Here is a 26,150-nt window from a genome sequence, read left to right as displayed (position 1 = left end):
TATTTTAAAGTGCCAGAGAAGGCCTGGTCCTTAGAGACTTCTTTTGCATGTTTCTTGCACATAGGGCAGCCCATTGAAACGACTAGGCTGCCCTAAACGCGACGCAAGGGAGCGTGCAAAAATGGAAGCAAGCTCTGTCTTGCATAGGTGTGAATGAAGCCTTAGTCTGGGTGTAAGGCATTCACATTTAAAAAAATGTGTCGCACTTGCGGTACCATTCATTGGTTACCCCCAAAGTGGCCAGTAGACGCATATGTCAAAAAGCATGACAAAAGTGCTAAAACACGTGATTGTAAAACACGCAAAGCTTGGCGCCCAAAAAGGTGCAGTAGCTTCTTTGGCGCATTTGTCACGTGTAGGGCAGCCCATTCAAATGAATAAGCGACTCTATATGTATAGCACACAAACGCTCAAGAAAAAAGGCTAAAAAATGTGCATTCACTTGACACTAGGAAAGCCTTTAACCACTTGCCACAGCCAGGCACCACAACGTACCCACAGATCGCAGTGTACTTTCTGGTTTGTCAGCAAGTTTTCAGCCAATGTTTTAAGTTGCAGCTGCAACCTAATCAGCTGTGTTTACAAATGTCCAGAACTCGATCTGGCTGTTTCTTCTCCCTGAAAAGCAGGGAGAAAAAGAAGCCAGATCTGTGAGTAAAAGCAGGACACAATATAGGTTAGGCACACAGTTAACGCCTTCATTGCCTCTTAATGTTAACTCCTTCCCAGCCAGTGTCATTAGTACAGTGTCAGTGTACCATATTGCCACTGATTACTGTATTAATGTCACTGACGACATCAGTGTCAGTTAATCAGTTAGTGTCCCTCCCAGCTGGTGTCAGTTAGCGTCAGATTGCCCACCACAGTCACACCATAAGTCGCTGATCACCTCCATTACTAGTATAGTGTCTGTATGGATCAGTATCTTGATCACGATCAGAACTATACTAGTGTCCCCAAAACCACAGTTTGTTTTTTTTCCAAGACATGCAACAGAATACATTTTGGCCTAAATTTATGAATACATTTTATTTTATTGAATATGTTTTATTACAAGAAAGGAGGACCCTCACCATGCCAATGTCTAACTATTAGAGAAAAATTATTGAGAAAGTAAAATATACTATCTCAAAAAAGCAATGGACTTTATGGGCACAACATGAGGCAGTGCATGTAAAAGAAAAATAATCTTTATTACAATTACTGTTAAAACCACACACATACTAAAATCATGACAACAACCTCTACTTAACAGTAGGTCAACAAATACCCAATTACAGACATGGGGGCATTGATCCAATCGTATAAGACGTATGAAGGTCCATCAATGTAGAAGACAATATAAGTAGATATCAAGAGTCAAGTCCAAAAGTCCTCCGTGCATATTTGTCAACGCGTTTCACAAAAAGGTGCCTTCTCAGGACAGATAGGTGCTGATTGACCTTGAAAAACAGATTCTGGGCAGTAACAGGTCCTAAGGGCGGACCAAGGGGCCGCCCAAAGGGAAAACCAAAGGTACCAGATGACAATGGCAAGGTAGCCAAAATCTCTGGCCAGAGAGGGAGGAAGTAGATATTAATTCATGGGAGGCTGGTAAATATACCAGGAAGTATAGGTGGGTGCACCATAGAGCTCCAATTTTAGATGTTTACAAGTGCAGAGCGGCCCCAAACAGTAGGTGAACATTTGATGTGTATGGTGCACATCCACCAGAGGCTGGAGTTTAGCATTTTAGGCCACAACACCATAATACCCCTCCACACATATTGTCTACTTGGAACATTTTCAAAATGGGTCTTGCTTGTCACCAGGTACAGTGTAAAAGTGCCTTATTGTATTGGATTCGACCCCAGACAGAGAAAGTATCCCCCCGCTTAGGAGCTCACAAGTAGAGCTTAGCCAATCGCCCAATAGTGTGGGGGAACCTCCCTTGAAAGATCCACACATCTATGGTGTCCCCTCCGGTTACACATACTGCCTCATGTGCCCATAAAGTCTGTTGCTTTTTTTAGATAGTATATTCTACTTACTCAATCCTTTTTCTCTATGTTTTAGAACAAATATTAGAAATATTGTTTATTGTTTTCCAAATTTGTGGTCTCGTTTATATAATACATTTTCTTTTATATATATATATATATATATATATATATATAAAACAGGAACAGGAGTAATCAAATATTACCAAAAGAAAGCTCTATTTGTGTGGAAAAAAATGATATAAATGTGATTTGTCTGGACCATGCTTGTATAAACTGTGTTGATATAGGCATTGCACTCTCTGCAGTCTCTAATGACATGAAACACAATTCTCCTGGCAGGCATAGACCAAATGATCTTTGCCTTGGCTTTAGGTCAAACAAGAAAGCTGGTGATTGGTTGACTTTAGGCAGGGAAATTTAAAATTCTATTGATCTTGTAGAAATAGATTCTGCTCTTTAGATGTTCTGGCTTTCAAAATTAGATAAATGCCTTTATGTTATATCCTGGACAAGGACTGATATTAATAAAAGTGTGGTGGGGGTACAGGTTCTCTTTATCCTAGTACTGATACATGACTTCCTACCATTACAGAGCTGAAACCCAAGGAGGTGAAGATAGAGCCACTGAGCCCAGAGCTCCTGGAGACCCCTGAACAGCTTCTGGTGGAGGACCTCTACAACCGAGTCAAGGATAAGATTGATGACCGCAGCTTGTTCAACACCCCCTGTGTTATGGATCTACAGAGAGAACTGCTGAAAGACCACCTGGACCATCCCCTGAATGAGGTGGATGAAGTCTGGCCTAACGTCTTCATCGCTGAAAAGTGAGTTCACACTGGCAGACTGATATAGATAGAGCGGGGCCACCTTCCTCCCTATGTGGACATCACACGCCTACCTCTAGGTATACAAGTTGCAAGGTGTCATGGTTTTTCAGCCCAAATCAACACTGTCCCATGCATGGATGGTGATCTGTGGCCTAAAACTTCCACCCTCCTGGCCTGCATACAGTAAAGTTAATCCCCTGTTTCCTAGGAGTACTCACATACTTTGTCCAAGGGTAGGCTTCCAAGACCTAGGCAGCCAGGTTTCCACCAGGAGACACATCTCTCACTGCACCTTCCAGGCATTGTATGTGTTAAACACTTCACCCATTCTATTATCACATGGAGGCTTCTTCTTTCAATAAACTTTTTCTTTACTTAGAGAACCCTTACAATGAACAGTACAAATATTACCGATAACACATGCCAAATACTGGTCTAAGAAGACTTAGTAGCAACATGAACTACTTGTGGCTTTCAGCTAACGTAAACTTGCACTCTGAGTTCCATGCTATACCTCCTTCTATGAGTCATCCAGTCCTCCCAGAGGGAAGAACAAAGGGACACACCAGTTCCCCACTTTGTTAGGCCCTGGCTCCAGCACTGCAGATCTTATGTCCTTCTGGGCCATACCTTTCTCCCTGTGAACCCCCAGAGTAGGGAAACTGACCCCCCAGCTCCTCCCCTTAAGGGGAGCGCATGCATCCCTGGAACAACCGGACTCTTCTCTTTATTGTCCATGCTCAGCCAGAAGTCTCCTAGACTAAGAATCCACTCTCCGTATATAGGGGCTCCCACAATGCACCTGAGAATTGGAGGACCAACCAACCCTTAAGGGGGTCTCCACCTGCCTACAGATAGATTGTAGGTATGAGACAGACAGAAACAGATAGAGAGATAGATAGATAGATAGATAGATAGATAGATAGATAGATAGATAGATAGATAGATAGATAGATAGATAGATAGATAGATAGATAGATACTGCAGATAGACAGAGATGGAAGGATAGATATAGACATCACACATGTGCTGATGATTCCCCAGGATGGAGCGCACGGCTTGGTAATATCCGTCTATAACACTATAATGGCACACCGCGGCTCACCTTTATTCGGCACATTATGGTGTAATCAGGCCGGAGATTTCTCATTGCCGGACTGTGTCATTGGAAAGGCTGATCTCTGGAATACGGCTCTATTCACCAGTAATGTTCCGGGGGAAAGCAGCAGGCCAGGCTCAGACAAGGAGGCCACGCTGTCACTGACAATGGTAATGATGGAGCTGTGTGTATATATATACAATAATCGCTAACACCAAATTTTATGAAGACAGACTGTAGATACACTATATTACCAAACGTATTGGGACACCTGCCTTTACATTCACATGAAACTGGTACAAATCATTTGGTGGAGGGGGGATTATGGTGTGGGGTTGTTTTTCAGGAGTAGGGCTTGGCTTCCAGTGAAGGTAACTGTTAAGGCATCAGTATACCAAGACATTTTGGACAATTTCATGGGGATGGTCCCTTCCTGTTTAAACATGACTGCGCACCGGTGCACAAAGCAAGGTCCATAAAGACATGGATAAGCGAGTTTGGGGTGGAGGAACTTGACTGGCCTGCACAGAGTCCTGACCTCAACCCAATAGAACACCTTTGGATGAATTTGAGTGGAGACTGTGAGCCAGACCTTCTCGTCCACATCAGTGCCTGACCTCACAAATGTGCTTCTAGAAGAATGGTCAAAAATTCCTATAGACACACTCCTAAACCTTGTGGACAGCTTTCCCAGATGAGTTGAAGCTGTTATAGCTGCAAAGGGTGGGCCAACTCAATATTGAACCCTACGGACTAAGACTGGGATGCCATTAAAGTTCATGTGTGTGTACAGCCGTGACCAAAAGTTCAAAGATTAATTTTCACAAAGTCTGCTGCTTCAGTGTTTTTAGATCTTTTTGTCAGACGTTACTATGGTATATTGAAGTATAATTACAAGCGTTTCATAAGTGTCAAAAGCTTTTATTGACAATTACATTAAAGAGGAATTGCTCACATAATTTGTAATAAAAACATCTTTGCCATTCTGACTTTTCCCTCCAACCACTTTGAATATTATTTTCTATATACTGTGATTCTGTACTTGCCAAACATGCTGCAGAAATCCCCCTCCACTGAGTCTGGCTGCACGCATTTTAACTGTGGGCAGCTGAAGCTGCTGCCTTTTCACTTCCTGGATTTACACAGACACACAGAGGCACACCTCCAGCTCTGCAGCCCTGCAGCTCTCATTGGCCCTCTTATGACTCCCCCCCCCTTTCCTGGCAAACTCTCACGAGAGAGAGCTTTGCATGATGTCATAAGTCTAGGCTAATGACCAGACAAGAAACAGGAAGTGGGCTGTATAAGGTATTTACTGGCAGAAAAAAAAAATGTTTTACTATCCAAAGTGAAAACAACAAGGGCAGAAGATTTAATAGATGGAAAGATGCAAAAATGACTGAAGGTCTGCTTTTAGTTTATGCAGACCTTTTTGCAGAGTTGATCCTTCTTTTTCAAGACCTCCTGGCATGCTGTCAATCAACTTCTGGGCCACATCTGGACTAATGGTAGCCCATTCTTGCATAATCAATGCTTGGTGTTTGTCAGAATTTGTGGGTTTCTTTTGTTCACCCGCCTCTTGAGAATTGACCACAAGTTCTCAATCGGATGAAGGTCTGGAGAGTTTCCTGGCCATGGACACAAAATTTTGATGTTTTGTTCCCCAAGCCACTTAGTTATTACTTTTGCCTTATGGCAAGGTGCGCCATCATGCTGGAAAAAGCATTGTTCCTCACCAAACTGTTCTTGGATGGTTGGGAGAAGTTGCTCTCGGAGGATGTTTTTGTACCATTCGTTATTCATGGCTGTGCTCTAAGGCAAAATTGTGAGTGAGCCCACTCCCTTGGCTGAGAAGAAACCCCACACATGAATGGTCTCAGGATGCTTTAATGTTAGCATGGCACAGGATTGATGGTAGCGCTCACCTTTTCTTTTTCCGGATGCCCCAAACAATCGGAAAGGGGACTCATCAGAGAAAATGACTTTGCCCCAGTCCTCAGCAGTCCAATCCCTGTACCTTTTGCAGAATATCAGTCTGTCCCTTTTTCCTGGAGAGAAGTGGCTTCTTTGCTGCCCTTCTTGACACCAGGCCATCCTCCAAAAGTCTTCTCCTCGCTGTGCATGCAGATGGAATCACACCTGCCTGCTGCCATTCCTGAGCAAGCTCTGCACTGGTGGTGCCCCGATCCCGCAGCTCAATCAACTGTAGGAGACGGTCCTGGAGCTTGCTGGACTTTCTTGGGCGCCCTGAAGCCTTCTTCATAAATGCAGTGGACATGTTTTTTTGGGGATTAAGTTCATTTTCATGGCAAAGAGGGACTTTGCAATGAATTGAAATTCATCTGATCACTCTTCATAACATTCTGGAGTATAAGCAAATTTCCCTTCATAAAAACTGAGGCAGCAGACTTTGTAAAAATTAATATTTGTGTAATTCTCAGAACATTTGGCCACGGCTGTAAAGGCATGAGTCCCAATACTGTTGGTAATATAGTATAGGATAGATAGATAGATAGATAGATAGATAGATAGATAGATAGATAGATAGATAGATAGATAGATAGATAGATAGATAGATACTGTAGCTAGATATAGATGGATTGATACGATACAATAGGTATGATAGACAGATAGGAAGCATAAATATTTAGCAGGGACGTGCGGTGAGGTGAGTGGCTTGTGAGGCACTGGCTAGTATCAGAGCCAGATACACAGGTTACATAGGCCGCCAACATTAGATCGAGAGCAATAATTCTAGCACAAGACCTCCTCTGTAACTCTTAAACATGTAACCTGTAAAAAAAAATTTAAAAGCGTCACCTATGGAGATTTTTAAGCACTGAAGATTGCTGTCATTCCACAAGTGTGTGCAATTTTAAAATGTGACATATTAGGTATCTATTTACTTGGTGTAACATCATCTTTCACATTATCCAAAAAAATCAGGCTAACTCCAAAAAAAAAAAAATGCGTTTGAAAAATTGCCGCGCAAATACAGTGTAACATAAAAATTTGGCACGAGCACCATTTTATTCCCTAGGGTGTCTGCTGAAAAAAATATATATATATCATTTTTGGGGGTTCTGAGTAAATTTCTAGCAAAAAAAATTCTGATTTTTGCATGTTGGAAAGAAGTGTCAGAATTGGCCTGGGTGGCAAGGGGTTAATTACCATAAGTAAGTAATATACAAATCATTTTTTTTTTTTTAAGGTAATTTACTATATTTTCAAAAACTGTACTCAAGCAGGTGGCTTAACGGACAAATTACTGACGTTTGAAGTTATAACTACAAACCAGTAATTTCACATTAAATAGATAAATAATAAATTATTATGTTACAACATGTAGCATAATAATATTGATTTAGCTTAATTAAAACAGTACCATTTCAGCAAGCAGCAAATTCTCATTTTCTGAACTGTGTGGGAAAAACATGGGATTATGGGTAATCCTTATACCCACAAACCTATGCTATTTCCTTGTCGTTAAGAGGGTTGGGCTGGAAGGGAGCATTTATCTTTTAGACATACGCCCCCTTCTTTGACACTGCAGTGAGAGGCGTGCCTCCACTGCAGCAATTTTATTGGACAGCTTGTTCCAATGGTGCTTTACCATTGGTCCAAGGCTCCAAGCTGTCCATTGAGCTCAGTGCCTCTGACAAGAAGTGAGAGGAGAGCTCCACTGTGAGCTCATCCTCTCAGTCTGCTGCAAGCAGAGTGTGCCAGCTTGTATTTAAACTGCCCGCTCTGTATGTAGCTTCTGACAGCCTGTACAAGAAGCCCCGTATCTCCGGAACTATAAGTGGCCGGAGCCCCAAATTTTGACCAGTGGGTGGGGTATGACTTCAGCTACCAAGCCCCACCGAGCTACGACCCTAGAAGCTCAATTTTTTTTTTTTTTTATATATTCATGGTAGGTGAGGTTCTGCCTCACCTGCCTCCCCTGACTGCACGTCCCAGATAGATAGATAGATAGATAGATAGATAGATAGATAGATAGATAGATAGATAGATAGATAGATAGATACTGCAGATAGACAGAGATGGAAGGATAGATATAGACATCACACATGTGCTGATGATTCCCCAGGATGGAGCGCACGGCTCGGTAATATCCGTCTATAACACTGTAATGGCACACCGCGGCTCACCTTTATTCGGCACATTATGGTGTAATCAGGCCGGAGATTTCTCATTGCCGGACTGTGTCATTGGAAAGGCTGATCTCTGGAATACGGCTCTATTCACCAGTAATGTTCCGGGGGAAAGCAGCAGGCCAGGCTCAGACAATGAGGCCACGCTGTCACTGACAATGGTAATGATGGAGCTGTGTGTATATATATATACAATAATCGCTAACACCGAACACTCCACGTTCTTTAATGTGAAACTCATTCCAGATAGAAATACAAGATTTCACTTTTTCCGCCTGCTTCATTGCGGCTTCATTTTCTCGGTTATATTTCATTACTTTTTCTTTCTCGTATTTCAAGCTTCTCCTTGGCTTTGTTGCGCCCTTCCATCTCCCTCCCAGAACAAATGACAGCTAGATTCAGCCTAACATGATTGTAAATGCTGCCATGGACAGTGCAGCTCACAGACACCTCACTATAATAGCAGTATGCATGGGGGCATTTTTTTAAAATAAAGGTATCTCTTAAATTCATGATTTTTTTATTGTTATTTTTATTTTTTTACCGTTTTTGGAATAGTAAAGAACAATAGCCCTGTCATCACTATGTCTTAGCTAATAAGGCCCTACTAATAATGAAAACATGACTTTTTGGGTGGACTGGCTCTTTAAATCCATAGGAGCCGTGTTAGTGGATCACGTGACCTTTTACAGGTGCCTGACTTCCTCTTGTATTTTAGGAGCGTGGCTGTCAACAAGGGGCGCCTGAAGCGGATGGGCATCACTCACATTCTGAATGCCGGGCACAACACCACAGTGTTTACCGGGCCCGAATTCTACAAGGGGATGGAGGTCCAGTACATGGGCGTTGAAGTCGATGACTTTCCCGAATGCGACATCTCAAAGTTTTTCAGACCAGCTGCTGAGTTCCTCGATGAAGCTTTGCTCACCTACAGGGGTAATTATTATTTATGTGTGTGCATTCATTTTTTTTTTAAAGGAATATTCAAGAGGGAGGAGAGGAGTGGAGAGGACAAAACATGAGAGGAGGAGAGAAGAAGTGAGTAGAGATGGGTGGAAGAAACAAGAGATGAGAAAAAAAGAGAGTGGTGGAGGGCATATGGGAGGAGAGGAGTGGAGAGGACAAGAGATCAGAGGAGGAGAGAAGAAGTGAGAGGAGATGGTTGGAGGAAACAAGAGATGAGAGAGTGCTGGAGGGCATACAGGGGGAGAAGAGAGGAATGGAGTGGAGGAGTCATTAAATGAGAAGAAGAGAGGGGGAAAGAGTGTAGATAGGGGAGGGGACAAGTAAAAGAGAGAGGAGACGAGTGGAGGGCACATGTGAGGAGAGTAGTGGAGGGGACATGAGATTAGAGTCAAGGATTGGAGAGGAGAGGGGAGGAAAATGGGGACAGGGAGGAAGAATGAGGTGAGGAGAAGAAAGGAGTGCAGGGGACAGGAGATGAGTGAAAAGGACAAGAGGTTATAGTATATGACAAGAGATGAGAAGGGAGGAGAGGCCTGGAGGACAGAAGAGATAAGAGGAGGTAATAGCAAAGAAGAGGAGATGAGTGGAGGGATCAAGAGATAAGAGAAGGGGACAGGAGTGGAGAAAAATAGAGAAGTAGAAGGGCGCAAAAGGGGAGAGGAGTGGAGGAGCCAAAAGATTACAAGAGGAGAATGGAAAAGAGAGGATATGGGTGAAGGTGACAAGAGATGAGACAAAGAGAGTGGAGATTGAGATGAGAGGGATGGAGGGCACAAGTGAGGAGAGAAGTGGAGGGCACAAGAGATTAGAGAGGAGAATTGGGACAGGGAGGAAGGAAGAGGTGAGGAGAGGAGAGGAGAAGAAAGGTAAGGAGGGGACAGGAGATGAGTGGAATATACAAGAGATTATTGTATAGGACAAGAAATGAGAGTGGAGGAGAAAAGGAGCAAGGAAAAAAGAGGTGAGGAGAAAAGAGGAGAGGACTAGAGGACAGAGGAGGCGAAAGGAGGAAATAGGAAAGAAGAAGTGGGAAAGCTTCAGCGAGTGACAAGCCAGGGACCCAGCAGGTTAGCAGGGGTGACGCTTGAGGAGTATACAGTGGGATAGCTGTGGAAGAGCTCATGGGATCCAGTGACTGGGATCTGGAAGTCTAGTGAGAGATTGGGAGCTCTGTGAGTGAAGACCTACAGTGGGATACTGTGACATAAGAGAAGAACTATTCTGTGTTACCAAGAGTTATGTACGACTACTTTTAGTGACTTTTACAAGTTCAGTTGCCATAGGAGACAGCGGTCCTACCTATGTAGATGTGGCATCCGGCTGGAGGCCTTTCCCTGTATAGCTGTCTATCTATAGTGTCTCGGAGTCTGCCAATTAACATTGCATCTACCTAAGAGTGTCCTGGCCCTAGCCCTCACTCCCTCAGTTCTTGTTAAGAGACAATAAATCTCTTGTTCGCATTCAAAAAGTGCCTGGCGCCCATCATTTCCATCTTGCATCACACCCACCATGCCTGGTAACCTACTGTACAAGGAAGGATGTCAGCTCTCTCTAACTCTTGAGGTCACCCTAGAGGTCCGGGAGGTCGCTACAAGAGGAAGAGAGAGGGAAAGAGAGGAGATAAGTGAAAGGAACAAGAGATGAGAGGAGGAGGAGAAAGCACAAGAAATTAGAAGATGCAGGGGACAAAAGATGCGAAGAGGAGAGAGGAAATGAGTGAAGGGGACAATAAATAAGTAAAAGGGAGAGGAGATAAGTGGAGAACACAAGAGGGTATAGGAGTTAAAGAGACAAGGGATGAGAGAGGAAAGGAGAGGAGAAAATGAGTGGCAGGCTCAAGGGAGGAGAGGAGTGGAGGGAAAAAAGAGATTTAAGTATAGGACAGGAGAACAGAGTGGAGAAGAAGAGGGACAGGGAAGAAGGCAGAGTTGAGGAATGGAGGGGACAGGAGATGAGAGAAGTGGATGGGACAAGAGGAGAGAGGAGGGGAGGATAAGGGAGAATAAGAGAAAAGAGGTGAGAAAATGAGGGAAGAGGAGGGAAGGGGTAGAACATAGGGGCTTGGAGGGTGGGGGGACAGGCGATAAGAAGACCTAAGAAGAAATAGAGAGAAAAAGTCCTGGACAGCCGCACTCAGAATAATGAATTACCTTTATTGAATGCCACAGCAGAAAATTGCAGGAAAGCTGACGCGTTTCACACTGTAGTCAGTGCTTTGATTAAGCACTGACTACAGTGTGAAACGCATCAGAATTCCTGCAATTTTCTGCTGTGGCATTCAATAAAGGTAATTCATTATTCTGCTGTGGCATGTATGTTTTATGATCATCATTTATTAAAGGTAATTCATTATTCTGAGTGCGGCTGTCCAGGACTTTTTCTCTCTACTTCATTACAAGCATTGCCGACACCTGTTATTTCCAGCATGGAGGAGATGTCTGTTCCTGATTGACCTCCCTAGAGCGGTGATATCTTTTTTTTCCAAGACCTAAGAAGAGATGGAGAGGATAGGATAAGGGAGAATAAGAGAAAAGAGGTGAGAAAATGAGGGAAGAGGAGGGAAGGGGTAGAACATAGGGGCTTGGAGGGTGGGGGGACAGGCGATAAGAAGACCTAAGAAGAAATAGAGAGAAAAAGTCATGGACAGCCGCACTCAGAATAATGAATTACCTTTATTGAATGCCACAGCAGAAAATTGCAGGAAAACTGACGCGTTTCACACTGTAGTCAGTGCTTTGATTAAGCACTGACTACAGTGTGAAACGCGTCAGAATTCCTGCAATTTTCTGCTGTGGCATTCAATAAAGGTAATTCATTATTCTGCTGTGGCATGTATGTTTTATGATCATCATTTATTAAAGGTAATTCATTATTCTGAGTGCGGCTGTCCAGGACTTTTTCTCTCTACTTCATTACAAGCATTGCCGACACCTGTTATTTCCAGCATGGAGGAGATGTCTGTTCCTGATTGACCTCCCTAGAGTGGTGATATCTTTTTTTTCCAAGACCTAAGAAGAGATGGAGAGGATAGGAAGGAAAAGGAGAGAGTAGAGGAGGAGATGAGAGAAGTGCAGGGGACAAGAGATGTGAGAACTGGAGAGGAGAGAACGGATGAGAAAAAGCTGAGAGGAGGGGAGGATAAGGAATAATAAGAGAAAAGAGGTGAGAAGATGAGGGAAGAGGAGGGAAGGGTTAGAACATAGGGGCTTGGAGGGTGGGGGGACAGGAGATAAGAAGACCTAAGAAGAGATGGAGAAGATAGGAAGGAAAAGGAGAGAGTAGAGGAGTGAGCAGGAGATGAGAGAAATGTAGGGGACAAGAGATGTGAGAACTGGAGAGGAGAGAACGGATGAGAAAAGGCAGAGAGGGGGGGAGGATAAGGAAGAATAAGAGAAAAGAGGTGAGAAGATGAGTGAAGCGGAGGGAAGGGGTAGAACATAAGGGCTTGGAGGGTGGGGGGATTGGAGATAAGAAGACATAAGAAGAGATGAGAGCAGGGTAGGGATGAAGAAGATAGGAAGGAGAAGGAGAGGGTAGAGGAGTGAGCAGGAGATGAGACGATCGGTAGAGCAGTAGAAGAAGGGAGAAAGATGAAAAAGAAGAGGACAGGAGATGAGAAGGTGGAGAGGTGATAGGAGGAGAGGAGCATAGGGCGGAGGAGTGAGGAGATACGCATTTGTTCTAGTTTTGTAGATGTTTTATTAAACTGTTAGGCTGGCCTGAACTATAGGGGTTGATTTACTAAAGACTGTGCACTCTGCAAGTGCATTTGCTCCAGAGCTTAGTAAACGAGGCAAAGCTTCACTTTGCAAAGAATACCCAATCTCATGCAAGGAAAATAAAAAAAACAGCATATTTGCTTGCACATGATTGGATGATGGAAGTCAGCAGAGCTTCTGCTCATTTACTAAGATCTGGAGCAACTGCACTTTACAGAGTGCACAGCCTATCTGCCTTTAGTAAATCAACCCCATTGCCTTCTTCAATGAAGATATACTTCTGTATACAATCCTGATGTTTTTTGCACATGCTTGATTCTCGTTCCTCTGAACACATAGGCTGCTGTTCTGTTCTTGAGCGGAGTTGCGCACACCACAGAGCTGCCACCAGTCCCTTCTCGGAGAGAGAGGCCCCTGTGTCCACAAAACAGATAAAAATACCCTGCTGCTGCTTGACAGACCTGAAATTGGGTGATGAATCATCAGGGGTTTCAGCGATATTTTAGGCGTAACAATAACAAAGGATAAAAATAAAATTGCAGAATAATAATATAATTTACAGTCACATCTCGGTTTTCTGGAAGTAGTTGGACTCTGCGCCTGAGCACACACAAGTTACTCTGTGCTACTGCAAGACTCCACTTGAATAGAACTGTGGGTGGAACAAGCTGGATATTCAGATGGAATAGAACACATTCTTTATTACACCTCAAGTTACCTAACACAGGTTTTCACAACTAAATACAAACTTGTACCTGCCAACAGAGCTTAAAGTAGTACTAAAATTACATATAAACTAGGGTTGCACCAACACCCATACCGGTATAGGTGCCGATACCGAGTATTTTCATGAGTAATAATAATAAACTTTATTTTATATAGTGCCTTTAACCACTTGACCTCCGGAAACGTTACCCCCCCCCCTTCATGACCAGGCCATTTTTTGTGATAAGGCACTGAGTTACTTTAACTGATAATTGCGTGAACATGCGATTTTGTACCCAAATAAAATGTATGTCATTTTATTCCCCACAAATAGAGCTTTCTTTTGGTGGTATTTGATCATCACTGTGCGCTATAAACAAAAAAAAAAAGACCAACATGAAAAAAAAAACAATGTTTTTTACTTTCTGCTATAAAACATATCCAATAAAAAAAAAATTAAAAACTCAAATTTCCTCATAAATTTAGTCCAATATGTATTCTGCTACATGTTTTTGATAAAAAAAAAAAAAAAAATCCCAATAAGTGTATATTGATTGCTTTATGCAAACATTATAGCATCTACAAACTATGGGATATATTTATGGAAATTTTATTTATTTATTTTATATTAGTAATGGCGGAGATAAGTGACTTATAGCGGGACTGCGATAGCAGGACTGCGATATTGCGGTAGACTATCGGACACTGACACTTTTGACACTTTGCGGAAACCAGGGACACTAATACAGTGATCAGTGCTAAAAGTATGCACTGTCAGTGTACTAATGACACTGCCTGGCAAGGGGTTAAACATCTAGGGCGATCAAAGGGTTAAATGTGTGCCTAACCAGTGTTTTTGTATTTACTGTGAGATGCTTTCACTAAGGGATGTGCAGGATCACACACACACATTATATTACCAAAAGTATTGTGACGCCTTCCTTTACATGCACATGAACTTTACTGTCATCCCAGTCTTAGTCCGTAGGGTTCAATATTGAGTTGGTCCACCCTTTGCAGCTATAACAGCTTCAACTCTTCTTGGAAGGCTGTCCACAAGGTTTAGGAGTGTGTCTATGGAAACGTTTGACCATTCTTCCAGAAGCGCATTTGTGAGGTCAGACACTGATGTTGGAGAGAAGGCCTGGCTCGCAGTCTCGAATTCATTCCAAAGGTGTTCTATCGGGTTGAGATCAGGACTCTGTGCAGGCCAGCCAAGTTCCTCCACCCCAAACTCGCTCCTTCATGTCTTTATGGACCTTACTTTGTGCACTGGTCCAAATCATTTGGTGGAGGGGGGATTATGGTGTGGGGTTGTTTTTCAGGGGTTGGACTTGGCCCCTTAGTTCCAGTGAAGGGAACTCTTAAGGCATCAGCATATCAAGACATTTTGGACGATTTCATGCTCCCAACTTTGTGGGAACAGTTTGGGGATGGCCCCTTCCTGTTCCAACATGACTGCGCACCAGTGCACAAAGCAAGGTCCATAAAGACATGGATGAGCGATTTTTGGGTGGGGGGAACTTGAGTGACCTGCACAGAGTCCTGACCTCAACCCAATTTAACACCTTTGGGATGAATTCGAGTGGAGACAGCGAGCCAGGCCTTCTTGTCCAACATCAGTGCCTGACCTCACAAATGTGCTGGAAGAATGATCAGACATTCTCATAGACACACTCCTAAACCTCGTGGACAGACTTCCCAGAAGAGTTGAAGCTGTTAAAGCTGCAAAGGGTTGGCCAACTCAATATTGAACCCTACGGACTAAGACTGGGATGCCATTCATGTGGGTGTAAAGGCAGGTGTCCCAACACTTTTATATATATATATATATATATATATATATATATATATATAGTTTTTACAAGCATCAGAATCTATTTGTTATGGAAGACATTTTGGTTCCAGCAATAAAACAGATCTTCCATATGACGGGCTACTAAATGGTTATCTATATTGCATCCAGTCAATGGAACATTTGTATGAGTTATGGGATTAGCATAATGTTTTCTTTTTTTGTGTGAGTGTGTGTTTTTTTTGTTTGTTTTTGTCCTGTTTGCCTTTTGATTTACTTATGCGATATAAATTATAGAAAAAATGTTTTTTTTTTTAAGTTTATAGTGGGTAGGAGTGAAACTTTCTGTTAAGGATTGATTGCTGTCTAATGTCCTCATTGGAGAGATTTCCCCTCACTTCCTGTCCTGTTAGACACCAGGAAAAGGAAAAAGAGGGTGTCCCTAGTAAAAGAAGACAAAGGGAGCAATAAATAAAAAGCTGATAGAGGTACTAACCCTTCTCCAGTTTATGAAATGAATGTGCCCTAGCAGCCCCCATCACAGAGATATCCCATCACTTTCTCCTCTGTCTGACTCTTGTCCAGGGCCTAGACTGGGGTAGGGGGTGGCAGGAGGGGCAGCTGTCCTGGGCACAGTGTCTTTAGGTATTGGCAGCAACCTGTAGAGTATATTCAACTGAGCTGAGGACCTGCCCTCACCTATTTCATCTTTTACTGATCCGCCCTGCTGCTTCCAGCTCCCGTACAAGACAGAAGAAGCCTGAGCAGAGGAACATGTCTCCAGTGGTGAGGTCTGTTGTCTGCACCTTGGAAATACTTAGGGTGTGCAGTTTGCAGCAGGTTCTGGTACTCTGATGGTGCCAGCCACCATCAAACATTTTTTTTCGTTGCACCTTGCAACTGTCAAACAGGCAGAAGCAGCGCTGATGTACCATCTTTGCCATGTGCATGGGTTGACCTTGTCCTGGTATCGCTCTTGTCACACGCACAGTAAAAGTAAATCTTCCCAATGGGGACACACACAGCAAAAGGACACATAAGGCAATATAAACATGACTATGGTTCTAACCCACACAATTTAAAAAACTGTTTGGCTGCACTTAGGCTTCAAAGACTGAAAAAAGCACCAATGCTGTTTCCAGTAAAGGTGGCCAAGGAAAGTAAAGGGCGGTCCAACATTCACATATGATCTGGTGGCTGGCCACCCATAGGCATCTGTCCCGGTTGACAAGTACCTATTTCATTTAGCCTATAGAGGAGGGTAGGAGTCCAGGAGAGATACATTGCTGACACTTTAGAAGAAGCATCCATGACACTCAAATTCGGGAACTATGTTGGGTTTTCTAATAAAAAAGCCAAGCACTATCGACATGCTTATTGTCTGTAACGAAATTAAAAAAACAAAGCAACGGTGGGATGGAGTAGAAACAGCTGCCTTAGATGGGATAATGTGCCGAATGTTACGTTGTCACCTCCACCAAAATATGGAGGCCAATACGTTAAATGTAACATCAGAGTGACAATTGTAATACCTGGGCATCCTCTAGCTCTGTGAAAATTGAAAATGTTGCTACATAAGAAAAACAAATTGGATATTGTAAAGCAGTCTGCACACTTATCATTTCCATTGATGTAAACCAGGGGTCTCCAAACTTTCTAAACAAAGGGCCAGATTACTGTCCTTCAGGCTTTAGGGGGGCTGGACTAGGGCCACTGGAATTAGAGAATGTTCTGGCGTCCAGTGGGAGTAAACAACGCCTTATGTTTGGTGTTAGTGGAAAGAATAGTGCCCTGTTTTTATGTCATGATAACGTTCTTAATGGAGTCCTTCCTGACGCCCCTCCATTTATTTATAGGAGGACATCTTCGTTCGGTGACATAGTAGTAAAAAAAGGTCTTGGACCCCCCTACTAGACCCCAGATGTTTTGGGATTGTGCCGGTTTTTATGCATGCAGAAAATCTAAAGCATGTCAACAAGTGAACACCCACATCAGAGGCTTAGATAGGTTTAGGTCAACAGCCAATGATGGGGAATGATAGGGATAATGTAGCCCATTTTCTTTGTTCTTTTTTTTTTGCCTCATTCCTCTGTTTTGAGGCCTCCTGTGTAATTAGATTATTGTATACTCTCATACTGAATTGGACCATGTTCTCTTAGTATAGGTGAGATTATATATATATTTTATTTTATACCTTTCCTTGCAGAGTGACATTATGGTGGTGTATAAACTAATGTGTTGTTTGCAGTCCAACTATTATAGTCTAACCTGGCATATTAAATATAGACTTGTTTTAGAGTTTCTTCCTGCCATTCATACCTATCAGGGATCTTATAAAATATATTACTTCATTTTGATCTCTATAGGATTTTCCTGATTGTTTGTATATAAGTATCTGCTTCTTATAGATATATATTATATTTTATTATATTTTCTTAATATATTTTAAATATCAACTCGAGTGTTGAGGAATAGGATTGTGTATGACACATGACACTGCGTGTTGATGCAGTGAAGGATTTGTTTTCATATACATATTTGTTTTAGTATAAGTGAGATTGATAATAAATTGTTGCTAAATATAAATTTATATACCATCACTTTTGTGCTTATGTCGAGATGCGATTTCGCTGCAGTGCACTTGATAGTTGCTATAATTAGTGATAGGCGATTAGGCAAGCAATTTTGCTGAGGTGCATTTGTTAATCGCAGCGAGCACGCATCCCTACTTTTATTTGAAAGTTTGCTTATTATATTATGTCCTCCATTGTATTTTTCCACTATTTTTCCACTATGTATTGATTTAAGTGGAATTATGCCCCTAGCTTTTATCCCTGTAGAATTGTTACACTTTTGGATGTGAGGTCACGAATATATGTATTAATGGGGCGATGGCCAGTACACCCATGTGAAAGTGTTGGTCCTATCTCTCTCCTGTCTATAGGTTGCCTAGTGTGTATTTTACATGACATTGCTGTTTTTATTCAACTTTCTTGTAAGCATAGTTTTATCGGTTGTGGGCATGTCCCCAATAAAACAGTGTTACTCTATATGAATTCCTTTCTTTTTGCATGTAAAATTGGGTGAGCCTCTTAAAGAGATTACCGTGAAATACTTAAAAGCAGGATCCTTTTTCACATCACAAGGAGATACCAGGTTCCATTCATTGCAGTCTCATGAAAGGATATGCTCATCAGAATAGGAGTTCATCCAGGTGTACCAGGAGATATTAAGGCTATATTTTGGCCTGTTTGTGGTAAGTGCATTACCAACGGAGATCACTTCTGAGCACGAGGTTTCTTTTACATTGATGGTGTTTATATTTTGATGCTTCCCTGCAATTCTGAGGGGTCACGGAGCACCACATTTTCCTTACGGACTTCTGTTGGGACTTTGTCGCATGTGAATTCAGATTAATGTGCGGTTTACAAGTTATTGCACTTATTTGTCTTTTAGCTCCGTTAATGTTGTGATAATTTTTATCTAATTTTATCGCTGCATCTTTATCAAATTACTTCATTTTATAATAGCTGTTATAGTGCATCAATTTCCTTTTTTTTTCCTTGAGCACTAGGATCAGTGATATATAGTGTTTCTGATATACCTTTACTGTTTTTATGTCAGTTGGAGGAATAGTGCCCCTTTATTGGTGTCAGTGGAAAGAATTCTGCCCCATTGTTGGTATCATTTGGAATAATTCTGGCCCATAGTTGGTATCAATGGAAGGAATTATGCCCCATCATTGATGTCAGTGTAAGGAATTGTGCCCCATCGTTGGTGTCAATAGAAAGAATTGTGCCCCATCTATGAAGTTAGTGGGAGAAATTGTGCCCTTTAGATGGTGTTAATGGGAGGAATAGTGCCCCATTGCTGGTGTCAGAGAAATGAAATATTCCTCATTGTTGGTGTCAGCCCCAAGGACCAGATAAAGGCAAGCAAAGGGCTGCATCTGGTCCCCAGGCTGCAGTTTGGAGACCACTGATGTAAGCCAATCAGATAACTTAGTGGCAATAAAACCGTTTTATTTATCAGGAATACCAACAGAGGATTTTGAGAAAGAGAGAGAGGAAAAAATATAAGATTTCTCACTTTCTGTCCTGGTGGTGACCAATATCACAGGAACAGAAAGTTGAAGGAATTTCTTCAGACATGAAAGTGGACTTACAAAAGTTCTTATCCTTTCCCCACCATATTAAAAATAAGTGTTTTTAATGGATGAGTGTGTCTTCTTTGGAGAATTCTCCTTTTGTCATTGTCCATTGTCACTAGAACAGGAAGTGAGGAAGATTCTTCCACATGGAAAAACAGACAGCCATAAAAGCCCAACAGGGCTTGAGTTCTTAAAGTATCAAGCTTTTACAAACATACTAAATTTACACCTGACCGACGAGGGGTCTTCAAAAAGTTTCCGCACTTTTTAAAATTTATTAAAAAAGTGCAGAAACTTTTTGAAGAACCTTCGTATAAATGCAAACCTAAAAAAAATCAACTAACATCTAAAAGTTATATTTTATTTAGGATATTTGCATCTTTCAGAGCAATGGCAATCTCAATTCTCAATCTCAATTTTTTTTTTTACAGGTAAAGTTTTGGTGAACAGTGAGATGGGCATGAGTCGATCAGCAGTCTTGGTTTCAGCATACTTGATGATCTTTCATCACATGACCATTCTAGAAGCCCTAATGACGTTACGCAAAAAGCGAGCAATCTACCCCAACGACGGCTTTATTAAACAGCTTAGAGAACTTAATGAAACCTTGCTTGAGGACCGTGAATATTTTGACGTTGATGACGATGATGATAATACCAGTCAAGGTTCCGTCATACAAGCCAAGGCACATTCAATAGTGGTAGAGGAAGAAGATGTGGAGAGTGTCATTAGTGCCAAGGCTCACTCTATCACCGTGGAGGAAGAAGATACAAATAGCGTCATGGGCAGTGCCATGAGCATGATGGGAAAGTCAAGTGTGGTTTCAAAACAGCCTACACTCATTGACGAAGATGAAGAAGAAAAACTTTATGAAGAATGGAGAAGAAAACAAGGGCTTCCAGCTAAAGAGCTACCAACAAAAGAAAGTGGACAAGGCCCTCAACTTCCAGAAGACGCAGATAAAGATTATGTCCGGCAGATGATTTACAACTGGCAGAAAGAAAACAGTAAATATCAATCCCTTGACCCTGGAGATGATGTAAGTTCTCTAATGAGTGAGAGAGGATATTCGCCCAGTGAAATAAGCGATGTGGAAAGTGTTACCTCTCAGGAGATTCGGATGCTGAAACAGCAATTTGCTGCAAGTAGAATGAAAAAGGGGAGATCGGACTCCGTATCTACAGAAAGTACCTGGGACATGTGGAATGAAAGACTCTTAGAAATTGAAAAGGAAGCCAAGACTAAGGCTGAGAAAGGGGATAAAATTACAGTCAAGGACATTGATGAGGAAAGTCTTTGCTCAGAGGCAGGTTCCCTGTTCAACTTTTGCAAAAACAACAAAAGTAAACTCACTCCACTGGAAAGGTGGAAGGTTAAAAGAATTCAGTTTGGTTTCCACAAAAAGGATTCCGAAGCGTCTGATTCTCAAAGCAAAGATGAAAACAAGAAGAGAGAAGATGATGAAACCAGTCAGTCGGATGTTGATGTAACAGCTTACCAAGCATGGAAGTTAAAACAACAAAAGAAAGTGGGCAATGAAAATAAAGATGAAATTGTCGAAATTGCCAAAGGTGAAGACAGCGCAACTGTTAAACGTAGGCAGAGGAGGGTTGAGCTCCTGGAACGCTCCAAGCAGAACTTAGAGGAGAGCCAATCTATTTGTGGTTGGGATAATGAAAGTTCATTGAGCGGTACTATCCCACTAGCTGCTCTTTTTGCTGGTGCCCAGTCAGCTAGTGGTGCTAGTGACACAGCGTCCGTGTTAAGCATGCAAAGCAACAGATCACGAGTGTCTCAGGTAAGTCAAGCACAGGTACCCCTAGCTCCTCCACCCAATCTGCCTCCTGGTGCTGGAGATGCCATTGCCATCACAAGCATTCAAAACTGGATAGCAAATGTGGTGAATGAAACCATAGCTCAAAAAACTAATGAGATCATGATGATGTCCCGAGCTTCCTCAGCTATGAGTATGGCTTCTGGAGATCTTGGAAGAAGAGCGGATGACGACAGATCTTCAATACTTGGTAGAGCTGATGGGTCCTGCCTGTCTGGTTCTGGGCTGCAACAAAGGGACTTTAAGAGTACGGACTCTGTGTTGTCTTACAACACATCAATGAGTTCAAATACAAACATATCAAGTGCAAAGAGGAAGATCACCCAAACCAGTGTGCCTTTGTATGGACTCTTCATGGATGATGTTGACCTGAAAAAGCTTAACCAGAAAGAAAACGAATTGAGAGAGGAGCTCACAGAAAAATTATCCCAGTATCGTAAGGAAAAAGTTGTGTCTGATAACAAGCGCAGCTATTTGTTCAAAAAGAAAAAGGCAAAAGACAATGATGAGGAAGAAAAAGAGAAGGAGAGCGTCTCAAGTACAAACTTTCAGAGTTCCCGACTGCCTACAAGTCGAGAGTGGGACAAAAGAGAAAAGGCTTCCTATTCAGGCAGTCAGTTTTACAGTTCCAAGAGTACCAGCTCCGAGCTGGAGAGAAATATTAGCAAATGGCTCAATAATGTGAAAACCGAAAGCAAAACAACATCAGAAAGTGAGAACATTTCAGAAAAGATTGCAAGGAGATCAGACCATCAGAGAGAGACAAATTCTGAAGTTGGGGATTACAGCAGGAGATTAACAGAAGAAGACAAAGACGCTTCTTCATCTTACCAGAGTTACAGAGACACCCAACGATCTTCATCAAGGTTTTCAGCATCCTCAGAAGAAGAAAGCAACTACGTATGGAATTCTAAGGCTCACAACTCTCAGTACATGAAGAATGAGAGCCCGGAACCCCACTTCAGTGACCATTTAGAAGACAGAAACGGATTGGACGACATTGACCTCTCCAGCACTGGGAGAGCTAGAACAAGTCGTTTTCAAGATCTTGAAGATTCCAGTGAGACGGACTCATTTGATTTCAGCTCCAAAAGAAAATTTACTCCAAGTTCCAGGAAGAGTGAAGATGACGAGGACAAAGAGAATGGAAATCCAATGGAAAGTCAAAGTTCTGAGGGAAGATGGTCTCGGTATAGAAAGAACAAAGAGGAAGCAAAAGAAATGGATGATGATGATGCTATCATTGCTGCCTGGAGGAACAGGCAGGAGGAAGCCAAAGCAAGACTTAGAAGATGCAAAGAAGAAGACTAAATTTATGTACACCTAAATATTGTCCAAAATATTCACACATCTTCATAAAATTCATAAACATGTGAACGTGGGCATCTCCATGAAGCTTATATTTAGCTTTTTTGCATCCTTTTGGATTCTCAGCAAGTTTAGCGAATCATATTTATTTAATGCCAAAGCTATTTGCCACCCAGACTAATGCCATAAGATAGATAGCTACGAAAGTTATGGAGAGAGCCACACAGCATGTGGAAGGGTAAACATAAGTGTCAAGCCTTATCATATCCACACACACCCTACAACATTTCAAACAGGAAAAAAAAGATATACCGTACCTTCCCTCGTGCAACCAGCCCCCCTCATAGAAACTACAGGCATAGCCACATTTCCCTTTTATAAAGACACTAAAGTTATCTACAGACCAATAAATGGCCCAAAAATCAACGTGCATGTTTAAAAACCAGAACTGTGCTGGGTGAAAGTATAAAGTTGGAGAGTCTGTCCACGATGCTCAGTTAAAAAAAAGTGAACCCCAGGTAGTGGCTCCTACATTGAGTCCTGACCTATAATTTGGATGATTCATATGACAGTTGCAACACAAGGGTATTCATAAAGCCTCCATACATAGTCAAATCTACGTACCATTTCACGACCACAAAGGCAGGGTGTAACAACATGCCCTGAAATTGTTGAGTGTAACCCCAAATCCTACACATTTTGTATACTTTTAAATAAAATGTGAATGTATTTTTTTATCCCCTAACCAAAAGAGAAGAGGTCTTCTTATGATGAAATTTGTTTACTATGCTGTTTACTATTTTGACAATAAACATTTTTTGCTTTCTTGTCTACTATGGTCCCCATCATTTATTCTGTGTGGTTTGTGTTTTCTGGCTTTATTAATAGAGGGAGTTTTCAGGTTTTCCCAACTGGTATATTTGGCAAGACTTTGCTGACAAAGTGAGCACCTTGGGTAAAAAGTCATACACCTGAAACTTTCAGTTCCAGATTTTACTAATGATGGGTCAAAGGTATAAAGGTAACGGGTTTTGGAGGAATATGGCTGCCCCTTCTTCAGGGATCTAGGTGAGAATATTGGATGTTATCTGGTAATACAATAATATGGACCTTATTTGGTCATCCAAGGGGTTCAACTGCTCCTCCTTCTTAGGGGGTTTTGGCGAGAATGTTTTGGTGTTATATGGTAATACAGTAATATGGACCTTATGAGGTCCTCCGAGTGGTTCAACTGCTCCTCCTCCAGGGCTGTAGGTGAGAATGTAGGGTGTTATATGGTAATACAATAATATGGACCTTATGAGGTCCTCCAAGTGGTTCAAATGCTCCTCTTTCTGCAGGGCTCTAGTTGAGAATGTTATGTGTTATATGGTGATACAATAATATAGACCTTATGTGGTCCTCCAAGTGGTTCAACTGCTCCTCCTTTAGGGCCGTAGGTGAGAATGTAGGGTGTTATATGGTAATACAATAATATGGACCTCATATGGTCCTCAAAGTGCTCCTCCTTCTTCGGGACTCTAGTTGAGAATTTAGGGTGTTATATGGCAATACAATAATATGAACCTCATATGGTCCTCAAAGTGGTACAACTGCTCCTCCTTTTTCAGGACTCTAGTTGAGAATTTTGGGTGTTATATGGTAATACAATAATATGTACCTGATATGGTCCTCCAAGTGGTTCAACTGCTCCTCCTTCAGAGCTGTAGGTGAGAATTTTGGGTGTTATATGGTAATACAATAATATGGGCTTTATATGGTCTTCCGAGTGGTTCAACTGCTCCATTTTCGTCAGTTCAGAATGTCGAGTATTATATGGTAATACAATATTATGGACCTTATGTGGTCTTGCAAGTGATTCAACGGCAAATGTCCAATATTATCGCTCAGCCCTGAAAAATCCCTCAAGTGACATCGGCATCGGGCGAGCAGACGCCGCAGCCGGCGGGACCGCGTGGAGCGCCCTGGTGTGCAGGAGAGACAGGAGCTCCACGCTGCACAGACCTTACACTCCGGTTCTCTGTCCTGTGAGCATAGCCCGCCCTGGCTGCTCTGGATGGCGCCCCCCACACCTGATCCTTACGATATAGAGCCACCCTCCTTGCCTCACTGAACAGGGGGTCTGTCACAGGCTCGAGCGGGACACTCTCTGGGGCACACAGACGGCGGCATCCTGCCTTGTAAACCCCGCAGGCAGACACAAGTGCAGTGTCCTGGGGGGAAGTGAGACTCAGGAGCTACGTGATGTGCATCCAATACAATCAAACTCCCTGTGATACCAATACACCATGCTTTGCCTGTTACAAAAAAGCTGATATGTGCCACTGACTTATAGCCATCCTTCTTGTCCCACTGCACAGTGATTTCTCTGGGGAGCTAATCTGGGGCATAAAGAAAGCCACATCCGCCACTGCAGAAAGTTTATACGTGGAGCACCCTGATGTGAAGCGAGGGACAGAGGCTTCACATTGCACAGCTGCTTTAATTGGGCCCCTTGAGATACATATCCGCACTGTCCTGCCTGGGCATGCGTAAGAGGACCTCCGGTGCACAGAAGAAAAAGCAGTCGGCCCAAAAAACCCCACCGCCGGCCAGGGACACACGTGCAGCGGTGCGACTAAACATGGCGTCCCAAACGGAACACACAGAACCCTGTGCAGAAACGTCTCAACTAGCTACAGATCAATTCCAAGCACTAATGCAGGCGATAACAGGTTGCCAAACCACCCTTACCACGAAAATAGAACAGATGCAATCAGAAATGGGCCTCATAAGACGTGATATGGACAAATACCGTGATAGGCTGACGGAGGCTGAACGAAGGGTAGGAGACAATGAGGATGTCATCCGGGACCATAGTGCCTCAATCCGTACATTGCAAGTTAAGATGAAAACGCTGGAATCCCGGGCTGAAGACCAGGAAAACAGAAATCGCAGAAATAACCTGCGACTGGTGGGACTTCCGGAAGGAGTAGAGGGAAGAGATCCGGAGGCTTATACAGAGCATCTGCTCCGTACTCTTCTTCCACAAGCTCCATTCTCTACACATTTTGCGGTGGAGCGCGCCCATAGGATGCCGTCGGTCCGGGGCCCACCGGGAGCACCGCCACGAACCTTCATATTCCGCATGCTAAATTTTAGAGACCGTGATTTAATCCTTAGAGAAGCCAGAAGAGCTGGGGAACTGAGATCCGAAAACGCGAAGATTATGCTGTTCCCCGATTATTCGGTCGAGACGCAAAGACAACGTAGGACATTCGATCAAGTCAAAGCCCAAATGCGCACCAGGGGGCTCAAGTACAGCATGCTATTCCCAGCACGGCTTAGAGTGGTGGACGGAGAGACTACAAAATTCTTCACTTCCCCGGAGGAGGCGTCCAGATGGCTCGAGTCCTTACCACGCAGTCATTGATCTGTAACTCAGAGACCACCAAGAATACCTCTTTCCTATGCCCGAGATGTCTGGCGGTAAGAAAAGCAGTTTTTTGTTTTTGTAACCTCCTCTTTCACTGACTCCGGCAGACCACAGAGAGTGATGCATTTGTCCCCCCCCCCCCTCCCTTTTTTTTTTTTTTTTTTGGAGACCAGATCTAGATTGTGAACTGGATGCA

The 26,150-nt window shown here is 42.7% G+C and overlaps 1 protein-coding gene across 1 annotated transcript in view; it reads left to right on the top strand.

Moving 5' to 3' along the window:
- The window catches only part of STYXL2 (serine/threonine/tyrosine interacting like 2), a 140,487-nt gene extending 117,210 nt beyond the window's left edge, over positions 1-23,277 (top strand). Inside the window, exons 4-6 of the mRNA XM_073617369.1 lie at positions 2,575-2,806; positions 8,781-8,998; positions 19,829-23,277. Of these exons, the coding sequence (XP_073473470.1) occupies positions 2,575-2,806; positions 8,781-8,998; positions 19,829-22,542 (3,164 nt within the window). The 3' untranslated portion in view covers positions 22,543-23,277. The remainder of the gene's footprint in view (positions 1-2,574; positions 2,807-8,780; positions 8,999-19,828) is intronic.
- The last annotated feature ends 2,873 nt before the right edge of the window (positions 23,278-26,150 follow it).

This window comes from Aquarana catesbeiana, linkage group LG02 (assembly GCF_042186555.1).
Source record: "Aquarana catesbeiana isolate 2022-GZ linkage group LG02, ASM4218655v1, whole genome shotgun sequence".
NCBI lineage: Eukaryota > Metazoa > Chordata > Amphibia > Anura > Ranidae > Aquarana > Aquarana catesbeiana.
Note: the sequence above shows the minus strand (reverse complement) of the source record. Positions and strands in the feature narration are given on the sequence as shown.